General features: G+C 38.7%; 3 protein-coding genes across 13 annotated transcripts; 1 reads left to right on the plus strand and 2 right to left on the minus strand.

Moving 5' to 3' along the window:
* Positions 1-5,558: 5,558 nt before the first annotated feature.
* Positions 5,559-11,783, minus strand: LOC121780864 (DUF724 domain-containing protein 3-like). 8 transcript variants are annotated; one of them, XM_042178530.1, is made up of 9 exons: positions 11,251-11,783; positions 10,621-11,034; positions 9,560-10,000; positions 8,818-8,944; positions 8,515-8,633; positions 7,830-7,929; positions 7,436-7,717; positions 7,056-7,247; positions 5,559-6,989 (listed from the first exon to the last, which is right to left on the minus strand). In XM_042178530.1, exons 1-9 carry the CDS (start codon positions 11,755-11,757, stop codon positions 5,845-5,847), a joined length of 3,327 nt encoding a protein of 1,108 aa, XP_042034464.1. In that variant the 5' UTR covers positions 11,758-11,783; the 3' UTR covers positions 5,559-5,844. The 8 variants fall into 8 exon arrangements, with proteins under 8 accessions (XP_042034464.1, XP_042034472.1, XP_042034455.1 ...); XM_042178538.1 differs by having other exon boundaries at positions 5,559-6,968; positions 7,056-7,154; positions 8,515-8,735; XM_042178521.1 differs by having other exon boundaries at positions 7,056-7,154; positions 8,515-8,735.
* Positions 11,784-11,827: 44 nt separating this feature from the next.
* On the plus strand, positions 11,828-13,788 carry LOC121780939 (nifU-like protein 1, chloroplastic). The gene is made up of 3 exons (XM_042178601.1): positions 11,828-12,278; positions 13,241-13,377; positions 13,478-13,788. The coding sequence occupies exons 1-3, from the start codon at positions 11,963-11,965 to the stop codon at positions 13,664-13,666; spliced, it is 642 nt and encodes a 213-aa protein (XP_042034535.1). The 5' UTR covers positions 11,828-11,962; the 3' UTR covers positions 13,667-13,788.
* Positions 13,789-13,820: 32 nt separating this feature from the next.
* LOC121780911 (SWR1-complex protein 4-like) lies at positions 13,821-19,539 on the minus strand. Of its 4 annotated transcripts, none has more exons than XM_042178576.1 (17): positions 19,210-19,539; positions 19,035-19,124; positions 18,905-18,970; positions 18,761-18,820; positions 18,588-18,644; positions 17,839-17,968; positions 17,624-17,691; positions 17,355-17,447; positions 17,197-17,244; positions 16,864-17,025; positions 16,558-16,668; positions 15,302-15,397; positions 14,733-14,807; positions 14,558-14,645; positions 14,417-14,451; positions 14,228-14,286; positions 13,821-14,142 (listed from the first exon to the last, which is right to left on the minus strand). In XM_042178576.1, the coding sequence occupies exons 1-17, from the start codon at positions 19,318-19,320 to the stop codon at positions 14,130-14,132; spliced, it is 1,362 nt and encodes a 453-aa protein (XP_042034510.1). In that variant the 5' UTR covers positions 19,321-19,539; the 3' UTR covers positions 13,821-14,129. The 4 variants fall into 4 exon arrangements, with proteins under 4 accessions (XP_042034510.1, XP_042034524.1, XP_042034503.1 ...); XM_042178590.1 differs by having other exon boundaries at positions 14,585-14,645; positions 19,210-19,537; XM_042178569.1 differs by having other exon boundaries at positions 13,821-14,286; positions 19,210-19,538.

Raw genomic sequence — 19,539 nt, forward strand, 5'->3', positions numbered from 1 at the left:
ACCACAACTGCAACTCGATTCCAAATACCTCACTAATTGAACATTGTTGCCCTTTGACACTCCTTGTACGATTCTTCCTCGAGTTCGGACATGGTACTTCCCTGTATCTCGGTCAATGACAGTGATGTAATGTTTTCGCCCCTTTGAGTCATTCTTAGCAAGTTTGTCCCTCGCCCATGGGGTTAATTCACCTTCGGTGTGTTCGATTGTTGTCTTCTTCTCCACCCATCATTTTACCGTCCTCCAAAATGTCAAATCAACCAACACTCTAATCGGCAACTCTCTCACACCCCTCAAGACGTTATTGTAGCACTCCGACATGTTTGTTGTGGCCACCCCCCACCTAAGTCCACCATCGTAGCACAATGACCAACATTCTTTTGTAATCCTATTCAGCATTCGAACCGCACCACTGTTGACATCATGTAGTGCTCGACGTCTTCTGGCAAATTTATGTTTCTGAGAACTTATCCCCAACTTCCATATAATGGCCTTCACATTGGGTCCCTTGTGCTTCTTCAACACATTTGCCCTCACATGAAGCAAACAAAATTTGTGGTGTATCTGCGGGGCCCTTGTCATGATTTCAGACTCCATTGCATTCAAGAGTCATTTATGCCTATCTGATATAATGCACACCTCCCTCTCGTATTTCACCACCTGAGTTCTGACATGATCCAAAAACCACGACCAACTATCATTGGTTTCTTTATCCACCACAGCATATGCAATAGGCAAGCATGTCTTGTTAGCATCAAAACCACAAGCAACAAGCAACTTACCTTTAAATCTTCCTCGGAGGTGAGTCCCGTCCACTGTTAACACCGGTGCGGCCTTCTGGAATGCATGTATTGCAGGCCCAAATGCCCAGAAAACATAGTTGAACACCATTGTACGCCTCCAACTCAACAGCTCGTTATGCTTCCACTCAACAATTGTGCCCGTATTCTGTGACTGGAGTTCAAACATGTAGCTTGGTAACAGCCTAAATGATTCCTCCCATCCACCGTACACAAACTCTATAGCCTTTCTCTTTGCATACCATGCCTTTTTATAACTGATTAACACACCAAATTTGTCTTGAACATCAGCTATTATTGAGAAGACCTTGAAATCGGCACATTGTCGCACATGATGTCGAATCAACAGAGCTATCATTGGGGATGAAAAGTTAGCATGATCTCTATTAGCCCGATGGCCTACACAAGTATGTCGATCCTTCCACTTCCTAACTTCCCACATATCGTCATGCGACCTTTGTGTAACTGAAACCTCCCACTTACATTCCCTCGCCTTTTCAGCGTCGGTGGTGCTGATGATGCCTGCCCCTGTTACTGTCATTCCTGCTGGAAATTTGCATACAACATGCCACCTTCTTAATTTGCTCTCGACAACATTAAACTGTTTTTCATTCCACAAACTCCACATAGTTATAGCAGTTTTCACGTGTAGCTTGGAATCAAATTTTGTTCCCAACACAATCCGATGCGGCTCATTCTCATTCCAATACAAAAGGCTGTGTTCATTACCACCCACATCATCCGATACTCCAGAATGACGACTTGGTAATTCACGAAAGAATCTAAACCCACTAGGATTGTATTTCGGAAGTGGTTGTTCACCTTGCATAACAGGTTTACATGGTACTATCTCATCATCAGAACTAGCACCGACATCATCAGCACCATCACCATCACTGACATCGGGGTCTGGCTCTGTCTCAGATAGTGGCCTTGGCTCATCAAGATCATCTGCAACATCTACCTCATCATTCAATCCAACAGCAACATCTACAACATCTACAACATCTACAACATCTCTCTGCTCATTCATACTACGATCAAAGCTCATTTATTCAATACCACAGTCAAAACTCATTTATTCAAACCTCGCAGATGCTCCAATACCATAATCAACAACTGGTGGGATTTCTGCACTCCTCACCGGTGAATACTCAACAAATAATTCAATACACCCACTTGAATTTTGAGCATTGTTGAACATAAACATTACACTTTCATCATTGCAAATCACAGCACATGTATAACTCATACCGGAAGCATAGACTATACATTGTCTCCATAATAATTCAATTGTGTGTTGGTTCATATCTATTCCCATCGCATCACAGATCATTGTTACCAACCCAGAATAGGAAACACCTGAATTTAATATGATGGAGCTTCTCGCACGAGGTGGTTCATAACCAATACCCGTATGTGGTAGTTGAACTACTCTACCACCCCAATACAAACTCACAAATACTTGCATGATTTCTGCATAAAAAATATTTAAAACAACGACAATTCGGGACATTTTTCCTACAAGCCCTAATTTGTATAAATTGGGTAAAACTAACAAATGAAAGCACAATAAACATGAATAATGATGAATGTAGCTAAATTGATTAACAAATTACCGGATCTTATGGAGAAATCGCCGAAAATCGTCTGAAAACACCGGAAATCGCCGAGAGAGGAAATGAAAGTGTGTGAAAGTGCCTTCTGTGAGCTGCGTCTGCCTGTAGGGGGTTAAAAGCCGCCTTAACGACGCATAACCATTATGCGTCGTTCTTTAATGACGCATAACCCTTATGCGTCGTTAAGCGACGCATAATCCTTGTGCGTCATTAAAGAACGACGCATAAGGGTTATGCGTTTCATTAAGAACGACGCACAACCATTATGCGTCACTCCCTCAATTAGAATGAATCTATTCTCCTTCATTAAATTGGAATTCCATTACTTTTTAAGCAAAAAAGAAGAAAGACCTCGTATAAAATTTCGGTATATCGTACGAAATTTCGATATACCGTTCAGAAAGGTATACCGAAGTTCGGTACGATATATCGAAATATTGATACGGTAACGGAATAGTTTTTTTCCATACCGAAATTTTGGTATACCGAAACTTTCGATACTACTCCCTCCGTCCCATGCTACTCGCACTTTTCATTTTAGGCCGTAAATTTGAGATTGATTTTTTTGTGTAATTAAAAAAGAATTTTAGGTGTAATGAGACATCACTTAATAAAAGAGCTCTTAACTTAAACTAACATATTAATTAAATGCATTAATTCTAACTTAAATTATAAATAGTGTAAGGACTTTGTGACGAGCCGAAAAGCAAACGTGCGAGTAGCACGGGACGGAGGGAGTATAACGATATGAAATTCTTTCATATCGATATTTTCGATATAATAACGATATAAAATTTTCGATACGATATATCGACCCAACCCTAGAAATGTTAGGTGGTTGTAATAGTGAAATAAGTTAGTGGCGGATTTTTGGGCTGATTTTGAGACTGGCGTTATTACCGGTGTTACGGTTGGAATTTATAATGCTGACGTGGCAGAGGAAACTGGGTTCTGATGAATTTTGGGGCGGTTTTTATGCCCAACGATGTCAATGTCCTTAAAAAGTTAATGGAATGTGAGTTCTATTTTTATATTCTTTTCGTCTCTAATAAATAGGTGTATTAACTATTTTATTTTTAGTCCGTCCCTGAAAATTATAAACTTCTAATTTAGGAAATATAAACACTACTAATAATGTAAACTTCAATATGCACTAACACTATTTCTACTGCCTTTTTCTCTTCATCTCTCTAATTTTACAAATTTTGCATCAAAACGTATGTCCAACCTAAAGTTCATACTTAAACCACTACATCTCAATTTTGGTGAAGAAAACTTCTTCAATCATACTACAAACTCAAAACTCATTTTTGCGTTTTTCTATGGATCAACACCAAATATGGTGCTACTGTTTTGCTTTTGAATTGGAAACTTGCTCGAATTGGATCCTTTCAATTTTTCATATATTTACGAAATTGATCCAGTTGATTGGCACTAACCCTAGATCCTTGCCCACGATAACTCATATCACGGGAGGAAACTTCGCGCAGAGTTCTATTACTATTAATGGGTGGCTCCGGGATTTCTTATGGGCACAGGCATCCCAGGTAATTCAGTAAATTTTGTAAGACATATACTAAAAACTGATGTAAATTATGTAAAATTTAAGTTTAGTGTAAATGGTTGAAGTAAAATTACTTTTTAGTGTGACTTATGCTAAAAAATGGATATGAGTTTGATGTAAATAAAAAGGTGGTTCAATTTTTATAACCACATAGTACTCCATAACAAGCACACATTGAATAACAAACCTACTTTTTATTGCCGTACGATTGTCACTTTAAATTCGGTTTTATTTTGGGATTATATTTCTCTTTCAAGATATATGATCTCATCTTTTACATCATCAATTTACATCATTTGTGTATTTATAAAACATCCAATATGATGTAGGTGACCTGAATTGATGATACTGAAACACTTCAAACACCAGATGCATAAACTGGTGAAACAAGAAGACAGACATTGATTTTCCCCATACACATTTTCATAGATCCATTTAGCTACACATTCGAAGGAGCTCAAAAGCAAAAGGATGATGATCAGCATCCTAAGATTTTAAATGACTTTAGGATCAAACACCAGAAAGGGACACCTCAACCGGCCACGATAACTACAATATTAAGGAAGAACGTCTAATATTGTAAAAAAATGGCACTACTTTCAGCTATCAGTTCTGAGTTATGACAATGAATTTACAAGACGATGTTAGGAACATTAAATTAAAGGATCCAATGTAGCGGTGTCCCAAAATAGGTGCAGAAATTGAATGTGCAATTCCACTAATATTTAATACAACTTCTTTTGCATGCACATGGCCAAGTAACATGTATGGCAAAAGTGCACCAATTTAGAGGATTCCCAGCGATCAGAAAAACCGCTAGTGAGATTCTAACTCCGGCTGTATGAACATGTGATGTACGTTATAAGGTTCTTCAATCACTCATAGCTTGAGCTTTGTCAAGACTCTATAAGTCGAGATGTGCATACCCCCCTTCAACAGCGATTTGCAGGTCAAAGTGGTATACATATCAACTCAAGCATTTAAGCAGTAGCTGGAAAGCTGTTTTTCATTTTAACATTTGACACTGACAATAAAACACTAAATTCATCAAAAGTTGTCCCTTTGAAGAAGGAAGGCAAAAATAGTACTCCGTGGTAGTAATACTTTAACATGGCTGCTGTGTCACAATAGATAAGATGATCAACATCTAGACCAGGGTTTCCAATGCAAGGCGAATCACAGTCATGCATGCTATGAGGGGGAGATTCTTATTCTATTTTCAGTACTGAACATATGTTTATCCACTACCATTGCACACATCACATTTAATTATTGAGTAACAAAAATTTATGTGCACTCACATGGTATTTAATAATGAAGTGAAGCATAAAATATAGGTGCAACACTATAATACCTTTGCCAAATTAGATCATAATAAATATAAATTGGCACTGACAAAAAGTTGGCTGAGAAAATGCATTCGGCCATAAACTAGTTATTTATTTTATGATCTAAGAATTTTAGTTTCATGGAATCCTGAGGACGGGGATGACGATACCCTCCCACCAGCCATACGTAACAGCCGGTGGCAGTGAGAGTGGAGGTGGGGGCTTTTTTGTCAAGCACAGAGCAACATATTAAAACTCATGGCATTTGGACACAGTAAAAAAGTACTAGTCCTACTTAGTAGTCTTCTAATATTCTAATCCCATGACATACCAAAATCGGTGAGCTAAAACGTTCATTTTAGCAACAAACCGACACTTAAATACTACAACTACAGATCATTAGCCAAAAGATGTTAGCACCTATACAAAAGAACAAACATATACAAAACATATCACCTACAGCTGCAACTTTCTTCACCAGTCAACCAATTTTTGGCAGACCTGTGTGGAACGAGCTTCCTCGTTCTTGAATTTCACAAAATAGAAGAAACTCTACCTTCAAAATCATTCTTTACAGTCTTGATGCTATCTTTCGTTTCCCTCAGCCTAACCTGCAGGAAAGCAATCTCTTCTTCCTCTCTTTCTTTCGCAGACTCTGCTTGTGAGCGCTTTCTCTGCAACTTCATTATATGCCTGTTGATCTCCTCAATGTCTCTTTCAAGTCTAGCCTTTGTGTCGCTGTGACCTGTGATCTGGCCATTTAGAGTTTCTGCGTCGTTTGCAAGCTTCTCTTGCTTGCACTTGATAGCAAGCAGCTCATTTATGCAATCCTGAATGGGCCCGACTTCAAACCCTTGTTTTTCCAAATCTGTGAGTGTGTCCATTATATCATCCATGATGCTTACAGGATCAGTTAGCTGCAATTTGGAGGCTCTTTCGACTATGCTGGAAAATGTGACCATATAGCCTATAGCCAAGCCTTCTCGTGAACTTTCTCTGAAACTTTCCAAAGGCTGGAAATGTGGCTTCTGCGGCAGCCTCTGGAAAACTTGAAAGGATTCAATAGTCTTCCAAAGAATAGTGTTTTTCTCAAAAGGGAGCTTTTCTGGCTCACTTAGCACTAGGGCAACCTTGTCTACTGAAGCAACATCAGGTGTTGTTCTGTTTTCTGGCTGCTTCTCATTATGCTCACGAACAGTCTCCCCCACAGAATGTCGAGGTTGACTTGATATCATTGAGATTTTATCAACCCTGGGAGTAGTTGCCTGTGCTTCATTTTCTGGCCGCTTCTCTTTATCCTCATCCAGCACAACAGCTACATTGTTTTCCATACTACTTTGAGGAGGATGATAAGGTATCATGGGACCTTTATCAACTGTAACAGAAGCTTGTGCTTCATCTTCTGACAGATTCTCACTGTTCAAATCGAACAAAACAATAGAAGTCTCTTCCCCAGAAGGCATGCTTTGTCTTCCACTTTCTGATTGCTTTTGAGTGCCTTCGTTAAGAACATTACCAGTGATGTTGCTCTCAGAAGGAAAGCCTGTATCTACCAAACCAGAAGATTGTATTTCACTTTGTGGCTGCATCTCACTAGCCTCATCGTGCCCGACATGGCCACCTTGGGTTTTACCATTCTCAGTGTACGGTACCATCACTGTATCCACAAGAAGCAATCCTGATTAGAGTACCATCAGTCAGAATGAAAAAGTAAGAAATCGCACTAGTAGACATGTAAGTTTACCTGAGCCATCAATTACAGATGACATGTGCATCTCGTCAATCCATTTCGAAAGTGGTTCATTATCAAACTGACTGCTGGGTTGGGGTTCAATAACTTTCTCTACATCCAATGTGAGGTGAGGTTCAATAAATTTCTCTAGATTCAATGTGGGGTTAACCACCACCACTTTACCTCGAGAAACACCAACAGAATCTATACAAGCAAGGAACAGTTATCAATAGGCTGCTAAAAGTACATGAAATGAAAGGAATGGAAAGGAAAAGCAACAATAGATATAGACATCATCCTTTTATCTGAATCTTGAGATACAAACAAAATATCGTTATGCAACAGTTATCTAACAAATCCAGAGGTCAAGCTTTAACCCCATAATATCTCACCTCGAACTTTGACTGCAATTCTACCACCAGCAGTAATCTGCATCTGTCCTCTCTTGAACGAACGATATTCTTCCAGCCTGACTGGCTCTTTTACACCAGCCGCCCCATACTCATTATCCAGTATTCGTTTTGGCATTCTCACTTTTCTTTTCTCAGGACCAGACTGACCATTAGCTGTTGTTTCCATCCCTATCACCACCACATCATGAAGTTCCTGTGAACCATCATCTAGTCTGTTCAAATTGATATCACCTAAACTCTGACATCCATGTTCAGCACTTCCTACAACAAGAAATCATTCTTTAATTCATGCATAGAAGCAAAGAAAATGAGACATTTGTTTTTCTCCAGGGGAGAATATGAAGCGCTCCATAAAGGATGTCCTTATTTAAACCTGCGACCACAGTCCCTGTGCTTTCAAGCACAAATTTTCTTATTTGCCTCACTCTCTTTCTCTTCTCGTTGATTTCTCCAATTCCTAATTGCTTTCCATCCTACAAATGGAAGAGATGTAGTAGTAAGCAGAATGAATGGCATCATACTGTATATTCTATATTTTCTCTTATAATTCATGAATACCCCACTCAGCAGCATGCCCATGAGAGGGGTAGGGGGTATAGGATCTCTCCAGAGTATACATTAAACATCTGTTTCATTTAGACCAACCGAGTGCATCATGTTGCCTGAACAATGTCCAGCATATTACATTCTTTTACAGTTTCAGAGATTAAAAAGCAGTCACACCAAAAGTTTATTCTATCTCAAGAGGAAGTCCTAAATGTATCATATATGGTTGGTTGAAGTGAAAAAATTATCACATGAGTGTGTACCTTTGGAAATTGGAATATTAAGACAATGAACGAGTTCTTAGCTTTTCAATAGCAATTTGTCAATACTAATTAAGTTGCAGATATGTTAGTTGTATAATCAAAGGTCATGCCAAATCACAAACATTATAGAAGAAAAGCTATCGTCAGTACCAAACAAATGAACAAACATACTTCTTAACAATAAACAAAAATCAACCAACACATCAACTAATATCTAAAGTTATTCAATTATTCATATTTGTCACCTACCGTGATTTTCCCAGTCGTGAAATCAAAGACCGGTTGTCTCTGATCATCCAAACTAATAAAAGCCTCATTGCTGGAAGGTCGACTTCTATTACTTTCTGGTTTTCCTGAGCTCCACACTTCTGCACATGACAAACCTATGACTATAGGAAGATCAGTTTCACATCTTGCATGCTCGTTTTGAGCACCTTCTTTAGTGTTTCCAGCTGTATCTAGTTCCTTCTCTGCAAGGTCTCCCAGCTTTGCTAATTGAACAAAAGGACTGGTGGCAACTTCTGAGAAAGATGGGCGTAAAAGAATTTATACCTCCACAACCAAGTTGTAGGATTTCAACTGGCGATACTTGTGCAGCACCCTTCCCCAAGATGGTGGATGTGGATTTAATGTTTTCACTGGCATTATGCGGTGTACATCCGTTCCTATGCTTTCTTTGCTGCATGATTTAAGGGTAACATATCGAAACTTAAAAACCAATAACTTGCAGCACATCAAATCACAGAAGTGAGACGAACACAATCATATTTCCACAATACATTCCTGATCCAGCAGTTCCTACAGTTTGAACTAGGTCAGAGTAGAAGTTTCATAAAGTACTCTGACACATCTGTACTAAGTATCTGATAAGTCTAACAGAAGGGAAAATGCAACAAGAATTCAAATTGTGTCTTGGAACTCAATAATATGTGGGCCTACAAAGGTCAAAGAACAGTTTTCAACCAAACTTAGAAGTATGTCCAGCCCGCATAAATAAGATAAAATACATTCAAGGTATCTGTTAGTTCTAGTCTTGCCTTTCATATAGCCAGAAAGAACATTGCTGTAAATTGCCATTAACATTTGGTAAATTGTGTCTTGCCGCAACAGTCAGTCACATTGACATAATAAGAAAACATTAATGTCTATGCTATTGGGTATTAAACTCAATAAAGAACATGTTTTCACCAATTCATCATTAACAAATAATGAACTCGGTCACCATGGATAGCAAGTAGTATATCAATTACCAAAGAGAAACAATATGCAATATCCAAGGGCACGTATGACTTACAGCATTTTCTTCCCATGGATGATCAGAGAAAGATTGATCCAACGTAGTTTGTGCTAGAGATATTTCCATATTATTTAAAGATTCTGGGATTTCAGGACTGCATAAAATTTCTATTTTTGATCCATCAAACCCATCCCTTTTATTGGCTACCACTACATTTCCTTCCCTGAGCTTTTTAAGAGGATGAGAAACAGAACCCCCCGAATCAGATACATATGCTGTCCTTTTTGTCAAAGGTACAGTTGCACGGGACAATGTCTGATTATCAAGAATAAACTGCTCATATTTATCATTTCTTGATATTGATGATGAGTGTGTTTTGGCAAAGATGACCTCTTCATTCACTGAATTTCTCGGAGGAGCAGCTGCCACAGAGGTACTAGAGTTATCAGGTGTGATATATTGAGATACGTCATAGACTAAGGATGGGACTGAGGGTTCCTGATACAGTTTCCAAGGAATCAGACTTAAACTTCTTACAAACAAATACTAGTATATTACAAAAGTAGGTAGTCGGGTTTCTGATATCAAAACAATGCAGATAGTAATGAAAGAACAAAGCCCATCTATAAGATGCTCGTAATACTGTCCACATAATAAACACTTTAAAAATCAATTAACAAGATTCTAAATTTCTTATTAGTACTTAGAAACTCAGTAATACTCATAACATAGTAGCTTTTCACTACACTAACACAATATCCCATTTGCATATGACTGTGGTACTAAAAATCAAAAAAAGAATGTTTTACACATAAATACAAGAGGTAAAATAGTTTTAACTTTGCAGATAGAGAGCATCAACACCTAAAGGTCGATAGTATTAGTAACTAGAAGTGCTACTTTGCCATGTGTCACATGCACAACAAAGACAGAAAAGTGGCAGTCACACCTCCTTTCTCAGAAAAGAGTATTAGTTGCTAATGACATCAAACAGATAAAGTAACTTTAAAACCATATGCAGCAACAGTGATGGAGATAAAATGATGGTACAATCATATGGAATTCATTTGAAAATATTATTATAAAAAAAGGAGCATTTTCAAGGGAGTATACAAAACCTGGGAAGAAGTGAACCATTTGTCATCCTTCCATTCCATGTGAAGTCTTAATTCTGACTGATTGAATTCCTTATCGCAATTCATTTGCTTAAAGAACACAAGGTATCTACTGTTCACAAGCTCTTTTGTAATTATTCCACTCCACCAGCCAAAGTCAAAGAATGCATCAACATTTTCAAATAAAACTAATTTTTTATCTTTGAGAAGTGGAGGGCAAGGCCTGATGTGCAAAGAATCAACCTTGGCTTTAGCTGAACTGTGGTTATCTGAGTTTACACAATTGCACTCCACCAAAAATGTCAGATTCCCCAGGTCTTGAAGAATTGTGGCTGGATACCAAACATCCTGAAATTCTTCTCTGTCAAATGACACTTCCACCTTTCTTCCAACATCAAACATCAATCCTGCTATATTCTTCGCACAATTACAAGACCGGAAAAGGAAGCAGAACATCAGTAAATAAGAGTAGCAGCAAACATCGCCTCAAAACCAATTATCACCGAACTTTGAGGGTTTTTCAATGAACATCAAGGATGAATTATTGCTGATTTAGCAAGGTTTGCAACGTGAAAAATATTGAAAATTACTTCAAAATTGCAGACCAAATTGACATGCAATTTTTGAATAAACCTGTTTCTGAGGACGGAGCCAGTTCCCGTTCACCCAATCGGAGTGCAGCCTCAACTCTCCAAGCCCAAACTCGAGCTCATCGGGGGGGTTGGGAAATGTGACGACGTATCTCTGGTCGCGGGCGAAGACGCCGGTGACAACGCCCGTCCACCAGCCGTCCTTGTAGAAGGCGTCGACGACGTCGTCCAGATCTAAACCCTTGAGGGGTGGTTGATGGAGCGGCGGGGTGGGCCTTACGGAGGAGGCGTCGACGTACTCCCTCAGCCGATCCAAGCCGTCCTTGTGCGCCAGCAGGTCGTGATACTCCACGTAGAGCTTCCTCGACTTCTTCTTATTCGGAGAATTGAGGACGGTGGCGGAGAAGTATACTCCCCTGAAATCCTCCTCGTCGGTCTTCACCTCGACCACGGAGCCTATAGGGAAGTAGTGGTGTCGGCGGCGGCGGTGGTGGCCGTGGGGAGTAATCAGGGATGGGGTTTGTTGGAATTGCGTTGCATCACCGGCCATTTTTTGAGTAAAATTTAAGATGCGCGAATTTGTGGCCACAAAAATGCAAATTTCCCATTTTCGGAGCCTCTCCCTAATCACATCACTCAATTGTTTTTACGGTTTTACTTTTCCTTTTCCTTTTGTTTTCTTTTTGTACTCCTATCCTGCTAGTCTACGACTAACAAAAAAAAAGAAATACGTGTACTCGCTCGACAAAACGACTATGGCATCCATGGCGGCGACGGTGAGGTCAACCATCACAGCCGGAGCTATAATCTCTTCTTTCAAATCTCCGAAGATCGAATCCATCGGATTGCAGTCAATCAAACCGCTCAATATCAGGCGGTTGAAACAAAATCATCGGAGGGTTAATGTTGTGAAAGCATCGGCCTCTGGACTATACTCCGCCGAGAATCTCGAGCTCACTGTGGAAAACGTAGACAAGATTCTCGACAACGTCCGGCCGTACTTGATCACCGACGGCGGGAACGTCGATGTCGTGTCGGTTGATAACGGCGTCGTCTCTCTCAAGCTCCAGGGTAACCCTAATTTCCCTTTGAGTAACTGTTTTTGGTCTCACTCAATGAGTTAGTAAATTGATTGATTGGGTTATTCAATTCGATTTATTTTTCATGCAGTAGCACTTTAGAGAAGATGAAGAGAAATGTGCAGAAATATAATTTCCTTGATAAAGTGTCTAGAAATGATCTTGTTATAGATGCTACAATAGTGAATTTAAGGACATATAACTTCTGCATATCATCTATATAAACATGTACGTGCATTTGTGCGTGATTTTGTGCAACATTCTAAATAGGTAGTAGTACATAGGTTAATATTACATTGCTTGTACACTTGTAGTAATACTTTCCAAGATTAAGTTATATAGCCTCATGAGCAGCTAGGTATCTTAGCAATTCGTTACTCGTTTTCATGTTTGGAATTAGCACATTTCCATGTATACTTCACGTGAGCGTAATTGGGTATTGTTTGTCGGATAATAGGAGCATTGTGCAAGCTGTCCTAGCTCAGCAATCATCATGAAAATGGTGGTTGAAGTTGATATTAACGATGAAAACTAGAAATGTTTTGCGAGCATATATCTTAAACTACTATATATATCCACGCCTAGCTGAAACTACTAGGTGTGGTTTGAAAATGCACATCTCCATGCCTAGTTGAAACAAGCTATTAATTTTCTCCAGCAATTATGAACTTGTCTGTCTAGGGTTGGACTAGGGTGCTAACTATTTACAGTAATAACTAATACCTATCAATGCTATGTATTAAAATTATCAACACAAAGACATAATCATGTAAATTTAAATATCAATACAAAGACATAATTTATCAACACAAGAAAGATTGACAAATTTATATCTTTGTGTTGATATTTTTAACATACAATATTGATATTTAGGTATTAGTTATTACTATAAGAAGTTAGTATTTGATCACAAACTTGTCTATATATGCACATTTGTGCTTTCTTGTCTAATAGGAGCTTGTGAAAGCTGCCCTAGTTCAACCACAACAATGAAAATGGGAATTGAAAGAGTTCTTAAGGAGAAATTTGGAGATGATATCAAGGATATACGTCAAGTATACGACGAGCAGATCACTGAAACTACAGTTGAGGTGAGGTCTTGCGATGCATCTATAATGTGTGTGACTCTTGCACTGAAGTGTATGCAACTATGCATAAGTTGTAATGTCATATGTATGATCGCATCTGCAGGCAGTGAACAATCATCTAGAGATATTAAGACCAGCCATCAAAAACTATGGTGGGAGCGTGCAAGTGTTGTCTGTCACAGGCGGGGACTGCATTGTGAGGTATGTCGGGCCTGACTCTATTGGTTCAGGGGTCAAAGCAGCCATCAAGGAGAGGTTCCCTGACATTGTCAATGTCAAACTCGCCAACTAGCTATTTGGCTGGAGAATGAATTTTGAGTATGGATGTTTTGTACATTTTGCTCAATTCAAAATGCGGTTCAATGTACAAAAGAAACGATTATGTCTGATTTACTAATATCAGTTTGTCTCCTAGCCGACTAACAGCCAATAAACAACAAGCGAAGTAGCAAGCAACCAAAGTCTGTCAATACCAATTCATCTTTCGGGAAATTGGTGTAGAATGTATGAGTACTATTTACATTGTTAGAAACTTGGTCAAATACTGGCGAGGATCACCACATTCATTTTAGTAACATTTTCTAACCGAAGATCACCTCAGCTCGCCTCCGTCTGCACGGCATGGTACTACTGGCTCAGAGCTTTCGCTTCTTGGTTCAAGAATTCTCATATCTTCACACTCCGTGGGGGAGAAAGGGTAGAATGTCAAATTACAACCTATCAGACGCTCATACATATATCTCCTCAGAGGAAGTCTACTGGTGTTGTCTGCTAATAAGCCATTAATGGAAAGTGCTTCAGGGACTATATATACATTCAAGTGTATATATTTTATAAATCGGAAGCATTATACTTTCGTGGTCTTTTGGACAGAGCTGGGGAAGATGGAGCATCCGATGATCGTCCCGGACCCTTCACAAAACCACCAAAATAATTGCAATGATGTGCTGCTTTAGTCGATGATTACATATTAACCAATAAAAATATGATTACAGATTAGTAACATGCAGCAACAAAATAACATGGTAAAATTGGAGTATACCTTGCGCTTCTGCTCCCTTTTAATGAATCTTTCCCCTAAAAACCATGTGGAATAATTAAATGTTAAAAATTAAGATGATAGCATGCAAGTGATCAGATACAGGCAGGCAATAGCCGACTAGTGGAAAGTTCAAAATCATGCCTAAAAGGTCATTAGATATAGTATTACCGCCAATCTGCAATGATTCGGGTGTGAATGTTCGATCAAGATCTGCAGCTCGCTGTGATTGCTGGTGCAAGAAATGCCGTTTTATACATCAAGGGTGCAGGATATAGGGGACAAATAGAAGCTTTGTTTAGTATACCACATTGCATACCTTGGGAGGTGTACCCGGAGTTTCAGTATATGAACTGTCACGAAATGATGAACCTTCAGCTTCCTTGTATTGCAGCTATAAATTGATGGTCAAAATCAGAAGATATGGACAAATCAAAAATATGTGAGGACTGAATACTAAAATGATAATATACTCATTTCAATGTAATCAAGAAAAATGGTGTGCTTAGACAATTCGTGATGGCAATAGGGAATATTTAAAAACAAAGAAATTTGATCTTTTTAACGATCATTGAATATTTCATGTGGTTGGTGTTATTTAGTTTGAGAAGCCCATATCAAATACACGAAAAGACAGCAAATAGCTAAAAGAATGAGCAACCATAAGTAACAACTATCACTCAAGAAATGATTTATTAAGTTCTCAGAAATACAAACAATTAGCTTTTTCTGCTACCCAAAACATGCAACCCCGACAAATTACAAAACAATGAATGAAACGGATATATCATAAGTCATGGTTACAATCACCAAGACAATTGACACAGGTCTAGCCAGCTAACTTAAATTTCAAATGTAAAAGGTGATCTAACAGAGCAGAGTAAAAACCTGTTTCTGAAGATTCAATAGAGTCAATATCTCCTTTCTTAGTTCAAGATGCTCAGCACACACAGCCTTCGTGGGGACTTTTGGTTTCAAGTTCACCTGTCAAACATGAGCATCTGCGTCAACCATCCATAAGTATTAGTGTGTTATATTAAAGCTTAGAGTGCTCACAGTCTCATACAATCCCATTACGAATTTCAGAAATTAATTAGCCAACAAATTTTCAAGTCAATATAATGTATTGTATTTAAAAGAAAATTACAGTATATGCCTGGTGAGGATCGACCATCACAGGACTATATGAGAGGGCCGAGAAAAGTGGCGACATTTGCTGAATTAGCGATCATGAATTATGATAGAATTGGTGTCGAAGAGATAGAGTTGAAGATAGATCTGTCAGAGTTTGTTTAGGAATAGAATCTTGATAGTTATGTTCTTATTCTTTATTTATTTTTTTATTTATTACTAGTAATTCTTATCGAAGTAGGATTAGGAGTTTCAATTTGAATAACCCTGAGCATGTATAGGGAAGCGGTGTCTTGGAGTTTAGTTTGTCTAGTCAGGGATCTCGCAAGAGGGTCGTCCGTTGTTCGTTCTTTTATTCGTTTCAAATATTCAAAAGTGACTGGGTCATTCTGTCGGGCAGTTCGTGTGCATAGTTTATGTTAGGTTATTTGGGAATATTGTCCTCTGTGTGCAGATTAGATTACTATGTCTTTAGCACTCGGTCGAGCAGTTGGGTGTGTGATCTTCTACCCTTTCAATTGGTGCAGTGAGCGTGGATCCGGGTAACTTAAGGAAAGGGGCTTCCCGAAGATGTGACCAAAGAGTGCCACCAAAAATGTGGGGCCAGAGGGCAGACAATGGATGGTGGGTAAAATTTGGGTTTGCCAATAGTCGTGTGCCATCCGTGGATGTCCGGTTAAGAGGGGGTGGATTGCTACGAATTTCACATTGGTTCCTCATAAAAGTGAGGAATAACGTATAAGTGGGAAACTGGGAATCAACCATTTCTTTTGGGTTAAGTTAGAACTCACAATATTATATGTTAATCAATGCCAAATCTCTTGCATGTATTTTTTCTTTGATAACTTTTCCTTCTACTTTCTATTTACGGTCAGGAGAATGAAGACCTTTATTCAATGTAAAATTTCCGAGTTCAGATAGTAATGATGAGAAGATGAGAAAGAGATGAAAAATCCAAACTAGCAAAATTTCTTTCTTTTTTTGGAAGGAGAGGTAAGGAGCAGGAAACAAACCCCAAGATCTTGTAAGGTCTGCTCTACCCGCTTGATGGTCCGGAGTCCTGCTGACGAACTTACAGCTTGCACCATGTGATCAAGTGCATATGTCCGCAAATATACACGTAGCTGCATATTTTCTCAAATGGATTAGTGACACAAAGTTATCATCAAAGCATAACATATGCAAATTAGAGACAGAGGTAACCCTGGGAAATAAGAAAGCAAGAGATAGCCTTGAACTTATAACACCACATCCAAATATGTCCCAAACAGGAATTAAGATGCAATTTAGTATACGAGGAACTTTGTATCAGAACTTACCATGCGAAGAGAAGCTGCAGCTGTAGCAGTTTCTGACACTGGATTTGCTGATGGAAACTGAGGGTTTGTGGAAGGAGCTGCTGTATCAGCAGTCATGTCATCTTTGTCAGCATTAAATGGTCCACTCTCTGACAAGGCAGGCACCAGTGGCTCCTGAGAAGCCTAAAACCAAACAAGACCAACAGATGATACTCATTCAGCGAATGGGGGGGACCTAGCAAATATACATAGGCATATGCACAAGTAGTTTTCTACACATGCTCCCATAAAGTTAGATATAATAGAATAAATGAAGAGCCTGCATTTCCAGGAAGTATGTGAAATTTTGCAGACCTTTATAGCTTTCCGAGCCTCAGTTATTCTTTTGGCATGAGCAATAACCTGAAAGGTATAAGTTGGGGGGAAAATGATGACATGGAAAAAAAAAGATGAAGATTATCTCAAATATTATCTGTTAGCATAGACATAAGGTCAAGTTGAACTGCTCAGACCTCAACATCCTTTCGCTCTTGCTGCTTCGTATGAGATAGCAGTAAACTCAATGCACGCTTGCGCTCAGTTTCTTGAGAAACATTGTAAGGTTCCTTCATAATTGGAGACCGTTCAGATGGTGAGGAGAATGAGTCATATTTCTGATCAAAATTAAGAATGGGACACTCCCCTATTGTAAAGACCAATCTCCAGGCAAACAACAAGATAACACCATCGAAGAATGCAATATTACTATATTAGATTTAGAGGGTTAGGATTTTAATCAAACCTTAACAAGGGGATGTCCAGAGACTTCACCAGGAGATGAGGCTCTAGCAGTCAAGATTGCACGAGATACTACCCATAAACAGAAAACAAGAAACAATGAATAACATAAATCTTAAATTAGCAAAAAGAAGTATAACATTCTTAACCATGACATGTCATATTCACACAACAGTCCGAGAAACAACGAAATCCCGAACGAGATAAACATAGTCATACCACTATAATAACGATCTTTAAGTTCCTCCACGGTTTTTGAAGATGGGAACCTATCTGCTATCACAACGAAGCGGAGATCAAACCGCTCACATAGGTCAAACAGTTGATCTGTCTCTTCCTTTGTCCATGTCTAAAAGAAGGAAAGAAAAATATGAGCCTACGCACTGGCCACAAGGGAAATCAACTGAGATAAGCTAGAAAAGTGTGTACAAGTTCAACATAGGAGCAACCCAGGCAAATATAAATCGAATGATGTCCTGCGAGGTGGTTCAGAGTTATTGATAGGATTTCAATACTCAAATAATACCACTCTATCTGGCATATTCTGTGGAGATTTAATTTTTTGAGGAGCACATCATTGTTTTGCTTCAAGTCAGTATAGCAATGCATGGACTAAACTCCAAGTACAACTAAAAATCATCGCCATATGATTTTAAGACGACAAAGAGCAAAAAGTTAAACAACAGCCCAAGGTATCTACAGTCCCGCATGATTCTTGACCAAAAACCATCTCCTTCAATTATCAAAGTAGCAACTGGAAGATATTTGAAATAAGATTGGAAGGTTAACCTATTTCTGGATAGATATAGTAAACTTATATCCTATGGTGACGCTAAACTACCTAAATATTAGTTTGTTCCCAAACTAAGGGGACCAATATAAAGTCTGCAAAAAGAATCAAGTTCTTAACTCGGTAAGTATTATAAAAGGAAGACTAACTACTGAAAACTGAACTCCTGATAACTTACATTATCAGTCAAATGCTTCTCATACTCTTCGTCAGTGTACTTGATCACATCAGCGGACTGCATTAGATAAAAAAAATTGTTACCTATGCACATACAAAAATCTACAAGAAATAAGACTATTCATAAGAATCACAAGTATTCTCGGATATACACAAAAGAATTATATAGCTTACTTTGTTATATTTGGCAAATGAATAATCACCCGTTGGCGGAACACTATTTACCACTCGAACCTACAAATACAAAAGCCCAAGTACTTGAAAATCTTACATTAGCACAAATAGATTCGTAACTTACTGAATACCCAAAACACATACCCAATGGTAAAGCTGCAGATTATCTTTCCGGGCAGAATTTGAAAATGGGAGCCACTGCCAAGTAATCTGCATATACAATGCTATACTTTAAGTACCTATCACTCACAACAAACTAATTATACATGCGAACCTTCTCATTTTCAGTCTGCACTTTTCGCCTCAAGTGATTAGCATCAATGGCGGGCATCAGGGGTGCCAACCCCCCTGTCAGGGCGTAAACCTACATCATATCAATCAACTTACTCAAACGCAATCAAGTAATTTCATGAAATTGGAGGAATTACAAAAATTAGGCTTCTTAGGACCTCGCGCGAAATGCCATCCGGTTTCCTCTGAGATTCTTTAGGAGGCTTCGACTTTTTCTCCTGCATAGGCAATGTATTCTTCGGCAATCCTAATATATCCTTCGCGTCCATCTGTAAAACAACGGTTTTCTCCCCCTCTCCAAAAAAACAAAAACGGATTCCACGCCCAATAAGATATAACAAAACAAGGTCTAAATCAGTGCCGTAATACTATCTGAACATTTCATTGGCCAGCAAAGGGTGATTTGAGGTCGAATTGTCTGAAATTTCGATAAAATTAGGGCTTCCTGGAAGAGGAAATAGGGTTTTTACGAGCGCGAATGATGAGAA

This window comes from Salvia splendens, chromosome 2, assembly GCF_004379255.2.
Source record: "Salvia splendens isolate huo1 chromosome 2, SspV2, whole genome shotgun sequence".
Lineage (NCBI taxonomy): Eukaryota > Viridiplantae > Streptophyta > Magnoliopsida > Lamiales > Lamiaceae > Salvia > Salvia splendens.

Coding starts and splice junctions, on each gene's coding strand:
- LOC121780911 (XM_042178569.1), bottom strand. CDS start 19,320: ATGGACGCGAAGGATATATTAGGATTGCCGAAGAATACATTGCCTATG. Junction 17,448..17,623: donor CTGGACATCCCCTTGTTAAG/GTTTGATTAAAA, acceptor CCAATTATGAAG/GAACCTTACAATGTTTCTCA. Junction 17,245..17,354: donor AAGAGCGAAAGGATGTTGAG/GTCTGAGCAGTT, acceptor TATACCTTTCAG/GTTATTGCTCATGCCAAAAG.
- LOC121780864 (XM_042178509.1), bottom strand. CDS start 11,757: ATGGCCGGTGATGCAACGCAATTCCAACAAACCCCATCCCTGATTACT. Junction 7,718..7,829: donor CACAGGGACTGTGGTCGCAG/GTTTAAATAAGG, acceptor TTCTTGTTGTAG/GAAGTGCTGAACATGGATGT. Junction 7,248..7,435: donor AATTGCAGTCAAAGTTCGAG/GTGAGATATTAT, acceptor TTGCTTGTATAG/ATTCTGTTGGTGTTTCTCGA.
- LOC121780939 (XM_042178601.1), top strand. CDS start 11,963: ATGGCATCCATGGCGGCGACGGTGAGGTCAACCATCACAGCCGGAGCT. Junction 12,279..13,240: donor CGTCTCTCTCAAGCTCCAGG/GTAACCCTAATT, acceptor CTTGTCTAATAG/GAGCTTGTGAAAGCTGCCCT. Junction 13,378..13,477: donor TCACTGAAACTACAGTTGAG/GTGAGGTCTTGC, acceptor TCGCATCTGCAG/GCAGTGAACAATCATCTAGA.